At 38.6% G+C, this 12,675-nt stretch overlaps 1 protein-coding gene across 1 annotated transcript in view; it reads right to left on the reverse strand.

The window, feature by feature from the left end:
- Nucleotides 1-2,923, reverse strand: part of prex2 (phosphatidylinositol-3,4,5-trisphosphate-dependent Rac exchange factor 2) — a 132,413-nt gene extending 129,490 nt beyond the window's left edge. The window contains exon 1 of the mRNA XM_084746923.1: nt 2,473-2,923. Within this exon, the coding sequence (XP_084603049.1) occupies nt 2,473-2,610 (138 nt within the window). The 5' untranslated portion in view covers nt 2,611-2,923. The remainder of the gene's footprint in view (nt 1-2,472) is intronic.
- Nucleotides 2,924-12,675: the final 9,752 nt, after the last annotated feature.

Below are 12,675 nucleotides of genomic sequence, written 5' to 3' on the forward strand. Positions count from 1 at the left end.
GAGCCAATAAACACACAGCATGCTTGTATCAAGATCTAAGTTCCAGAACAAATATCTAGGCTTCGATAGCAGATCCTGAACGTTTCTTTGTTTGATAGCAAATACATTTTAACAAAAAGAAAAAATATATTACACATTACAGTACGGAACAAAATAAGCTGTTCAAAGTCCGGGTGGTAAAAAAACAAAAAACAATGATCCCTGTCTCTGATTGTTACATGGCATTTTTTCCCAGCATGTCTCTATTGTGATGTATAGTGCTAGAAAGCCATGCTTATTTGCTCAGACATTTATGAGATTTACTCCTTAGGCATCAAATTTGGTATCAAATGACAAAGGATTTTTCAATATGCAATAGTACTGAAGCAGTTCCATCAGTGCAAGTGAAGAATCAGAATTCGATACCCTACCAAGATTTCATTGGTGATTGGCTGTCAGGCACGCAGGAAAAACATTTCCTTTGAAATGTGAAACTATAATGTAATGTGTAGCGTAATTTTCTTTTTGTTCAAATGCATTTGGTACTGAAAAAAGTTCAGGAACTGCTGTCAAAGCCAAGATATCAGTATCAAAAACTTTTTTGAACGCTACCCCTCCCTAAGGAGATTTGAATCCTTCCTTGTACAATTTACACCATTACTTGTCTGAGAATCTTTTTTATATACATTAAAATTGGTATTGCGACTGAAATACCCCTCAGCAAATTGATATAGAATCTAATCAAACTACGATCTTTAGAACTGGAATCAAAAATCAGTGGTGAAACACAGCAATAGCATCCAAAAAACACATCCCAAATTGCATAATATCAGTTCAAACAACCACAACAGCCAGAGCTTTGTCTGTCAAATAAGAGTTGATTATCAGGTGCACACAGTGACAACTTCACAGAGTTTAAACAGGTGACATTAGCAAAATTTCCGTTCCCTCCTGTCTTTGAGGTTAAGTGTTAGTTTCATATTATTCCATCGATCTGACAGCACACCACGCCTGTGTTGCAGCAACCAGCGTGCAGCCAGAGATATGTTGCCATCTGAGCGACAGTGCCAGTGGTTTTCATTTGAGTCCACCTGTGCCGTCCTTGGCAAGACTTCCCAACTTCTGGATTTGATCAGAAGTTGGCAAAGGAAGTAGTAAAAATGAACTCTCCTGTATTCCCCTCTGCTGTGTGGGAAGTGCGGTAATCATATGAAGGGAAGAGTAATGCTGTGCAGCACAAAGTTACAAGCCTGAGTGTGACAAAGATGCAGTCTGCTGAGATATAGACGTTTCCCTCATGCATTTCAGTTCTTTCTCTCCTTCACTTCAACATGTAATGATTGTAAAGGCGGGTACAACAAGCTGATATACTTAGGTTTTCAAACTGGGGTCCAGGGACCAAGAGGGTTTCTTGAGTGGATCCTCAGTAAAAGAAGGAATAGGATATTTGAACTTCTATCACATTTTATGTAAGTTAGAATAACAAGGGAAGAAATACGGTTTACATCTACAGATGTGTAGTCGATTAATGAGTTAGGTGATAGAAAGAAAACTTTTTGTTCACCAAACAAAAATGTTAAATGTCTGCTGGTTCCAGCTTCTAAAATGTGAGCGTTTGCTGCTTTTCATTGTCATTTATGAAAGTACAAAGAGAGCCTTTTGGGTTTTGGACTGCTGGACAAAAGATGCAATTTGAAGAATCACTCGGGGAGATTGTGATGAGCATTTTTGACAGTTTTTTACCCATTTATAGACCAAAATATTAATCAATTAACCATGAAGATAATCAGCAGATTAACTGAAAATCGATTCATGACAATAATTGTAAGTTGCAGCTTTAGATCATGGTTGAATGTGCGTCTGCTGTGGGTGTCCTTGACATGAAAAAGTTTGGGAACCCCTGCACTATAACTTGAAACTGCAGAAGACTGTAAACACTAAGTAGTAAAGAATGTGGTAATTTAAAAGAAAAAATTAAAGATTTGGTGGTTTATCTCCATCTAAAATCTTAAATGATCCAGTGCCCCAGATGTCTGACAATAGTTTGTGATCAGTTATTGCCAGACAAACCACTATGAGCCTCTATAACAGGCTGCTCACAGGCTGTTAGAGGAGGATTAAACATCACACTGGCTGTGCAAGAACTAAAGCGGTGCCATGCCTCGTTGTGCCTGTTCTCCCAATTTCACACTTGCAATCTGAAAAGTTAATATCTCCATCACAGGGATGAGTTCAAAGAGTGTTAGAGCAGTTAAAAGCCGATTCTCGTGTCAGACATCCTGCTCGCATTGATAAAAGAAGCGGTGGCATGCAGGAGAGTTTGTACTGCAGGTTATTTTCATGTAACAGTGGACGAGCTCTTTGCTCTGCAGCCTGATGCACCATGCATACTAAACAGGCTGCGTGTTTGTTTGTTTGCTCTGGGCTTTCATTTACTTGTGTAAAAAATGTGCAGTTTTGTGCTCTGGGTTCAAATTATTCACAAAAACTCACCGAGAGAAACTCTAGTGTCCCAACATAATCCCGTTCAGTCTTTAAAAGTTCACTCAGGACACACACTCGCAGCCGGAGCTGTTTCTCCAAGTCCTTCCCGCTTTCGGCTCTGTGCTCACTTCTGCTCTCCTCAGTCATTGTGAAGTGAGTGAATAAATGCAAACTTTAAATCCTTCGGCGAAGTTTCACATCACAAAACAGGTTCTCAGATGTGTGAAGTTTGTAGCATGGTCAAAAGTGAAGGGGAGTCCACGAAAAGTCGAGAAACAAAGCCGGGATGCTGGGTAAAAACGCGTGAAAAGCGAGCAAAGTTTAAAAATGAAATTAAAAAAAACAAGGGTGGCAGTCACACAACGACGTGAGACAGCTTCGTCTGTGAGTAGTGGACAACTACTGGACACCAGTTTGAAAGTTCAGTCCATGTGACTCCTAAAATCTTCATCCTAATCCAGCCTCCCCACAGCCTTTAACTCAGAGAGGAGGACCACTGTCAAGCTAACCACTGTACACACTGAGACTTCCTGCTGAGGTTTTCAAAATAAACCCGCAGCAACAGGTTTTATTTTAAAAAATCCCAACTCACAGATTGAAATCAAATTGTTTTCATGATTTCAATTGAATCCAGCCCTTTAACAAACCCAATACGTCCCTTTCATCATTTATAAATATGAAAAAAAAACATATAACATTTTAAGTTTATAAGTATTTACATTGCATTGTTTAGCAGAAAATTATAATTTTATCAGAGGGCTAATTAGTCCATTCATTGGTCATGGCCACTGTTAAGTACAAACACTTATTATTCAAGTTTTAATTCAGGCTGCTTAAGACAAGGGATTTTAGTCAAACTGAATGGAAACAGATGTTAAAGGTAATATTGTGTGTATTAAAACATCAGTTCAGACATAGGATAAGTAAACCTCCAGCCCCTTGGCATTTTGTTTTGTTTTTTCAAATCTAAAACAGTAATTGAACAGGCCTGCACTGCACAATACTTTATATGTTTTATTTTATTTTATTTTGAAGGGGTAATTAATGTACTTCCGAGATTGTTGTAGTTATGTCCCTCTAGCTTGACAGTACAGGAGAGTGTTAAACTGTGCTGTAGCTACACATGAGATCACATAGCTGGGATAATAGTAGAGTTATTATAGCTTGGTGTTTTTCATTAATTTTTATTTCTATTTAAATTTCAGTTTTTCTTTTTACTTCAGTTTAGTTTCAATTTCCTGAGTGGGTTTGCTTGTTTCAGTTTATTTTTTATTGTTCAATTTTTTTTAGTTTAAGTTTGGTCTGTATCAGTTTCAGTATTATATCTTTTTTTTCATAAATTATTGTGTGTGTGTGTGTGTGTGTGTGTGTGTGTGTGTGTGTGTGTGTGTGTGTGTGTGTGGGAGGATATTTGTCATAGGCAAGATGTAAGAGGTAGAGTGAAAACATGAAATCATCCAAGGTTGACAAACACTTGCTTCCTATTTTTATTTTAGTTAGTTCACACAATATTGTTTCAGTTAGTTTTGTTTTTTATTTTATTTTAGCTGACTAAAGTGCTTTTTCACACCTAGTTTTATTTTTCAGCTTAGTTTTAGTTAACTATAATAACTTTGGATAGCAGGCAAAAAAATACACTGTTATTTTTGTAAATAGATAAAAAAAAAAAAAAAAAACTACAGCCTACAGTTTTACCCCATTTCACTCAGGTTCTCCCCACTGAAATTTATGGAGTGAAATAATAGGAAATTAAAGTGTTTCTCACTTGTTTGAGGACCCCTGGAAACCTTGTCAGGGACTCTCGGTGCTGCCAAACAGACCAGACTGAAACCAGAATGAACGTCACTGCAAAAGTTAACCATGCAAGAGAATTATGTTGCATTACTTTAATTACTTTAATTGCTTTCTTCCTCCTTGTAATAAAGCACAGTAGTCGGTTAATGGAGTGATAAAATTCAGTCATAAAACCTCGGCTTATATCATTAAGCTGCAAATGAGTTTATCAGCAATATCTTTGTATAGGGGCCCAATTGCACATATACTTGCAAACACCGTCAGGTCTTTAGACGAGTGGCAATTCACAAACAACACAAATGGTCTAATGCTCTCTGAACAGCCAGCTCTCTCCACCATGGATGGATTACTGAACAGGTCTATGCTTACTTAAAGCTACTACAAGGAGCTTTTAACTGGTTATGAAACAGTCTTCATGTATTACTGACATCTCTATATGATCTACATAAGTAAACGAAACCATCTGCCAAAAGAGTGGAGACACCTATAGTTATTCTTAATAGCCGCCACCAGGTCAGACTCTCCTAGGAATCAGATGAAATGAGCCTGTGTTTACATTTTCTCAGGTAAAGTTACAGCATTATAGCCATTTTTTTTTAAAAAAGCAAGGACTTGTAGTTGAGTATTTTCACAGTGTGGTATAAGTACTTTTACTGAAATAAAGGATCTGAGCACTTCTCTAGTACGATCACAATTAATTCTTCATTCACACTAAAACACCCTCTAAATATGTTGTTTTCATTTGACAGCTGCAGTTCATAACAGCCCATTTGTCATAATTAAGTGTAATTGATTCAAGCAAATTTTAAAATACAAACTAAACGACCTAAGAAAATTATTATGATCTTGCAGCAATTTTCTTGTTACAAATGTGTCCTGTCTGCAGCCAAGCCTCTGCTTGGTGGGTTTTTTTTCAGGTTTGATGTAAGATCTTTCTCTTAATGAACATGGCAGATGCTCTTGCACCACAACTTATCTTAATAAACTGGTAATATATGAATCCTTGTAGATTAAATTCACTTCTCATACTGTAGCTAATGTTTGCTTTGGATTTGGCAACAATTTCTAACATGAAAAATAGAGGAACTAGTAGAGGTCACTGGTAAGATAAGATAAAAGCTAAAAAAAAAAAATATGCATAGTACGTAAGAGAAATGTCAGTGTCAAAGCAGGAAGCATCATATCAACACATGTGACTTTTTCTATCAGGCAGCAGATGGTGAAGCACCTACTGCTGGAATAGTGTAATCCCTACAGACACAAAGTTGTTGCAGGAACATAGTTGCAACGACCTACTGTCAGTATATAAAGTATATAATGTCATGCAGAACGTGTTGGGCAGATGTTGCAAAATGCCATATAATACCTGATATGGAGTAATATTTTAGCAATGTAGCAGCCACGTAACTAATGGTAACATGTCGCAGTAACCCTGTTACAACTACACAAATTAAACATCACTGTTGCAACACTGCAGGGATATCCTGTGTAGCTGTAACTACAAAACAGTAGACTGGATGCTAAGTCCAAAATCTCTTAATGCCAATATTTTTAGTGATATAAAACAATTTGTTATTTATTTGCAGTCAGCAATATAATAGATATGGAAATCTAGATTTTTGTAGAAACGCACATAAGCTTAAATTCTGAATAATTTACACTCAATGTTGTCCGTTCACAGGCTGGAGCCTGCATGTCCATTCAGAAGGTTAATGTGTTGGCACAGAGCTGATTCAGAGCTGACAGGATGCCACGTGCAGGAATCCAACGGGACGAGGGGAGGAGGAGTCTGTGTTTTTACTTTGATGATACTTCATGCTCACACAGTCACAGTTGATGGACAGTGTCTCCCAGATTTTGAAATCCTAATGTGAAGAGGTCGACCACATTATCATTATCACATTGCTGCTGTTTACATTCAACTTGATGCAAATTTTAAAAATGCACCACAGAATTATACTTCCTGGGTGTTTATATGCATGTATTCATTTCATTTTATATTCTTACCCAATTCAATTCTGAATTTAATTAATCATCTACATATAGTATATCGTATTTTACATGTATTCTGAAGGAACTATGAGTCAAATTTTTCATGTTTCATTTTCTGTCATGTTCAAGTTTCAAAAACTGGTCTTGCTACAGTAAAACGTTTACTATGGGGACGAACGACATCACACATGAATACTATTGGGCTCACTATGCAGAAATATATGAATACACCATATTTAGAAAAGGCAAGACATCATGAGGTTAAAGGTCAAGGAAACTCACTGAAATGTCCATCTCGGTTTTTTCCCATATAGAAATGTTGTCAGACTTTGGAGCATTATTTAGTTCACTTCCTGACAAGGCAGAACCAATCAACACCTTCCGTTATCTGGTTTTGTATAATACCAATATTTTGACTATCTTGACAGACTATAAAAGACAGATGAAACAATCACAGTCAGACATGACCAAACACACAACACAGAGATGCAAAAAGACCCACACAGAGATGTACGAACAGTCAGTGTGTTTAATTAGGACAGATTTTCCACTCCTGGGAGGTGAAAGCTTTGTTCAACCTCCCTTCTTGCGCTCTGTTAGCGGGAACAGCCACTTGAGATTCTGGTTAAGTGTTTATATATTGAATTAGACACAGTCAGAGTTGTTTCTGCACCTGGGTAAATAGCAACACAATCTACTCTAAAACCTGCTTTAATTTCACCAGCTTGAAAGTCTTTTAAGGGGATTTTAGTGGAGCCATTTGCAGCCCACAATGCTGATTTAAGGATTAACATCCCAACAAGCGGGGATCCAGTTAACTCCATTCTGCTGCAAATTCATACACGCTGTTCCATTAATTTTTTTTTTTAAACATATCTCAGCATATTCTGGAGTGGAGTCTGTCTGCTGAAGAGAAAATGAATTTAACTGATGGCAGCTGCCCCAATTTATCAGCACCACAGGGAATCTTTATTTTATGGAGCTATTTCATGTCTCAATTACAGGTTGCAGTGTCAGTTTTGTAGGTGAGACGAGGACATGGCTCTTTAGCTTGAGTAAATCTTGACATGTAGTATACTCTGCTGGTTAAATGTAGCACTGCATGCTGCCTTTTTGGTGTGTTTCTTGATGATAAAACCATGTGCTGTACTGTTTCTGAGTTGCCACCAGAGAGCGCTGTTGGTTTTGACTGAAATCCTACTATGACTCTAAAGGGGTTTTCCATCAAACAGAGCCTCATAATGGGTCTATTTATTGACTAAGTCCTTCAAAGTCTGAATGGGCCTGGATCCCAGTCCGACCCTAAATTTATGTACTAAATTTAGATCCTGAATTGAAAAAAAGAGGAGAAACCTTGACGACATTTGCGGTAGACCAACTTAATTATGGTTTTATATTAGCCATTCCAGTGCAGGTAAATTTCCAGACCCTCACATTTTATTGCCCATGACTTTGGTCTGTGGAATTAACTTCTATTATTTGTGGTTTCGTGCTGCCGGTGCCTTGCTGAGGGCTGCCAGGAAGTGTTATGTTCTTCCCACTGGAAAAGGAGTGTCAGGCTGATATGAGCTGCTTTTTACTGATTATTTGCGCCCAACATCAAACACGAGTGGTGATAACAGTGTTAATTTACACTGATAGCCCCGATTTCCACCCATATTCCTTTCAGTGAATCCGTTCATGGCAGCCAAAACCAACATTCCTGCATTACATATCTGCAGCACTGTCAGTCAAATGTGTTATTGCCTCTTGTTCAGATTTATTCCTGCCCATTCAGTGGGAGGAAAACACTGAGACGGTATGTAGGGGCAGGCTGAGGTGGGTTTCAAATCAGGTTTATTGCTGCAACTGATGTGAGTTTTATTACAGCCTATATTAGGACCAAGCTCTAGATAAACACAGTATGTCTTTCTTTTCATTCATTCTGAGTTAGAAACCTGCAACATGTTCCAAAAAATTTGGGTTGGGAGCATTTTTAAGACTGTGTTAAATCACTTTTTATTTGAACAACACTCAACAAGCAGCTGAGAACTGATTCTTTAAGTGAGGGCTCTAATTGATCACTTTGTTGTTGTATTTTGTGCTTCGAGATGTGCCACACGTTTCCATTTCAGACAGGTCTGGACTACAGGCAGACCAGTCTCGTACCTGAACCCTTTAACTACAAAGACACACTGTTGTAACATGTGCACTGTGTTTCTTGGCATTTTCTTGCTGAAAGTATTAGGGATGCCTCTGAAATAGTTGGATGCCTGGATGGCAGCATATGTTGCTCCAAAACCTGTATGCACCTTTCAGCATTAATGAGGCCTTCACAGACATGACAGTCACTTTTCCAGTTTCTGTTAGCCCAGATGAGCTCAAGCCCCAGAGAAGTCTGCAGCATTTCTGGATGTTGTTGACATACAGCTTTCTTTTTACATGGTAGAGTCCATAGTGGAATAGTGGAAATGTTTTCTCGGACCCATGGAGTATATTTTATACAATTATATGGGGTTTTAATGCAGTGCCATCTGAAGGGTCAAAGGTCACAGGCATTCAATGCTGGTTTTCGACCTTGTCCCATATGTGCAGAAATTTCTGCAGATTCTCTGAATCTTTTAATGATATCATGGATTGTAGATGGTGAAGTCTGTAAACTCCTTAAAACTGTGTTGAGAAAAGTTATGAAGTGGTGAACCTCACCCCAGCTGTTTTGGAGAAAAAGAAGTGTTTCTGGATTCAAATTCATACAAATATGTTTATTAGTTTGAACATTAAATATTTATTCTTTGTACTGTATTCAGTTTACTACAAGTCAATTTGAAAATGCTTGCTTGCTGTTTTTTTTATGCTTTACACAGAGCCAGAACTTTATTGGGCTTAACTTTGCTCATTTAGAGAGATGTTTCTCCACGAGGTTGGTGAGCCTGAAAAAGAGGCCCTCATGTGCTGCCACAATACCCCACTGGGAGAACCACACCCTGACTGGTGGTGGTGTGATCACCTTCCATTCTGTGACTATGAGCTTTCTCCCTAGCACAAGGGATGTCTGGGCCCCACTCCGCCTGTGCCGCAGGGAGGGCTTGTCTTGATACTTTTTAATCAGATAAAACCTTTTCCTGGCAGATCTTTAATGGCTGCACAACATTTAACAGTTAAGAAAAGGAAAACAAGATATCTGCCAAGGCAAGCTACTCCATGTAATTTAATGACAGAACTACAGCCTTGGAGTAAGTACAGTGCATGTTACAAAAAGGGCATTCATACTCAGCTTGAAGATGTATTGAAGGGTGTAGCACAAAATTCTGGACCCGGTACATAGACAGTCTGTATAGGACCCTCCCCACATCCACAGCTATTCACTCTAGTATCTTTATGGACCCTCCTCACTTGAGGACCCAGCATCCTCTGCCCCCTTTGCCCCCAGTCCTACACCCTTGGCAGTGAGTAATAATCTCTGCATTATGGTTCATTTTCACTGGGTCATATTGCAGTGGTGCTCAACAGGCAGTCAAGGTGAGTGCTTTAATAAAGTCCTGGATTATTGCAGACTATTTTTATCCATAATAGTCTATATTTTTCTTTAAGTTTATATCCCAGCATGACAGTCAGAGGGGGCACTATGTTTGATCTAGTGATCTTCAAACTTTTACTGGTTTGCCCCAAGTTACTTTAAATAAATCACTAACAATGTTAGGGGAAGTGACTAGGATCCAAGTTGAATTTGAGTGCAATAAAGGCCAGCAAGATAGCATCACAAAACTTGTTTGTTTATTTTCCCTGCACAAATCGTATTCATTCAACTTATTTCCACCCATATTTTCCCCTGGTCATCCATGCCCAGCCTGCAGTGGTTGTATGGCCCACCGGGGGGGCCCACCCCACTGTTTGAGAAGCGCTTGTTCATTCAATAGGGTAACGAAGAGAAATGTCAATTATTTGCTGAAAGAAAACTGTTTAATATAATCTAATCAGATTCATTTGATTAGATTATTTTCCAGACTTAAGCGACATGTCATCTCTGTGCAGTAAGGAAGATTTTTTTGTTTAAAAAAAATAGTTATCAAGAGTAATCACTTTATCTTAGTTTTTTTTTTTTTTTTAATACCAGACTCTCTTTCCACAGAATTCACCGAAATTAGTAAATCTCTTTGAAAAAGACTTGGAAATTGAACTAAGCGAGGATGATTGGAGTAAATTCCGTTAAGTCTGTTTTTCTGTAACTGGCTTCACGAAACACTGATTAAGAAGTTTCATAGACTTTTATCTTCATATTATTATAACCCTGTATATTCAGCAAATTCAATTTCTCCCCAGTGTGCACTAAATGTAAGTTACACAATGCCTTCTTTGTATCTTAGTCTCAACCTGTAATAAAATCTTTTTGGGAGGGTATTCCTGCAATAACTAATTAAATTTTCCAGTGCACTATAAATGCTAACCGCCCTTTTTCTCTCTCCCTTGATATTTGTAAGGAGAAATCTGATCTATATAAATCTGGATTTGAACTTTTAGGGAAATGTTTTATTAGAGCTATTTTTATGCTTATTGCAAATTTTACTGTCACAATTTGCTAATTTATTTAGGTGATGTAAATCTTTAATTTTAGAGAGATTAATCAGATGATGATCAGCTGTGATAGAAGGACATGGTGGGACTGAGTCTTGGTTTCTTCAGCAAATGTGTAGTCCTTGACCTCATGATAGACTTTGAAATGTTGTTTGAAGTGAGAATAAATCAGCCAAATAAAGGCAACCAAATTAGAGGTTGCTGTGTTGTAATTTGGACTGTTTCATGTGTGAGTCAAGAAGCGGAGCCCTGTTCAGGAGGTACAGTTTAAAAGAAGGTCGAGTCACTTTTGTTATACATAAAGGGTTACAAGATTGGATAAGAAAACAGAAAAAAACATGTTACTACTACTTCTTCTTTTTTTTCTTGTGAATTACTTGTAAACAACTTTGCCTTTTCCACCCTATAAAAACCATTCAAATAAAACTGGAAAGAATCATTTCTTTAAGGACAAAAAGGTTGTGAACCACAGCCACATGACAATAGTCTGGTAATTCCTCAACAGACCCCTTTTTTTTTCATGTTGAATAACGTAAGTTAAGTTAAGATGGTCGGAACAACAATTAACCAAAGCAGCGCTCTTCAGAAATCCTCTTTAACTTTATTGACTCTTCACTCTGCTGCCAAGGCCCCCTGTTATTCATTTTGATTTCTATTACTGTAAGCAAGCCTTTGTGCTTTGTAATGGAACAGATGGAGGTCTGTGGGCTGCAGATGTCTGAGCAAAGCGTAGTGTAACCCATGTTTCATCTATGATCTCATGATGATGGATGATTGCAATCTTCAGTCTTTGTCATTGAGATTAAGTTCCACTAAACTATCCATTCATTGTGAGAGTGACAAATTTTTCTGGCTGCCAAATGGCCCACTTTGTGCAGCCTTCTAGACCGTGCACCATCTTTAACCCCCTCAACTCCTTTTCTTTACTTCTCCCCTCAGGGTTAAAAGGTCATAGATGTGCACTCACAGCCCTGCTCAGGGTCAGCCGGGCTCTCTCAGATCCTGCAGAGGCCCTGAAGACATCACAAAGAGCTGCAGTTAGCGCCTCAGCTTGACCAGACCCCCTCCTCATCACCGCCACAGCCAGTACGAGCCCCACTCTCAGCCTGCGTGCTTATCAAAGAGCTCATTCACACCCTCAGCACAGTTTGAGACTCACAGGGGAACACGGTGATTTACTGGACTCTAATATTGCACTGCGTTAGACTTTCGCTCTAAGAAAGATGCTTGGTTCTTCACCTTCCCACAGACCACAGCCCAAAGCGGTGCCACACGCCCAGGTCTGCGTTCCTGTGTGTTAAAAACAACACAGAGACCACCACACTGACTCCCGCTGGTGCCCTCAGCCTACATCTCCGTGCCCAACGCGTCACGCTGAAACGACCAGCCGACGTAACAGCCCGTACATGCAGGCATTTTAACTCTCCCCACAAATCCCTGAACATGATATACATGGAAGGCAAAGCAAGCATTTTATGAATATGCTTCTGTGTGCAGCTGTCACTCTGCTCAAAAACACTTCAGTGTCTGGGTTTTTTTTTTTTTTTTTTGGAAAAATAGGTCTGTCAGAAAACCTCACCTCGAACTTTGGTACATTCAATTTAAGTTCTGACGACATTTTCCGATAAAGAGTAGAATTTTAATGTAATTTAAACCAGGCATGTGTTCACTATCTGAATCAGCTTTTTTCTGATTAATGGGGTTTTATTGTACAAAATAATATGCATCACAAAGTCTCCGCCCTGAACCTCGCAATTGTCATCACATACTCAGCTGGCCTTGGTTGTCAATATAAATATACAGCATCATCTCCAGTGAACACAGACATGTAAAAACAGAGAAACTCAACAAAGTGATCGCAACACAGTGAAGTGC

This window comes from Lutjanus erythropterus, chromosome 21, assembly GCF_056507025.1.
Source record: "Lutjanus erythropterus isolate fLutEry1 chromosome 21, fLutEry1.hap2, whole genome shotgun sequence".
NCBI lineage: Eukaryota > Metazoa > Chordata > Actinopteri > Lutjaniformes > Lutjanidae > Lutjanus > Lutjanus erythropterus.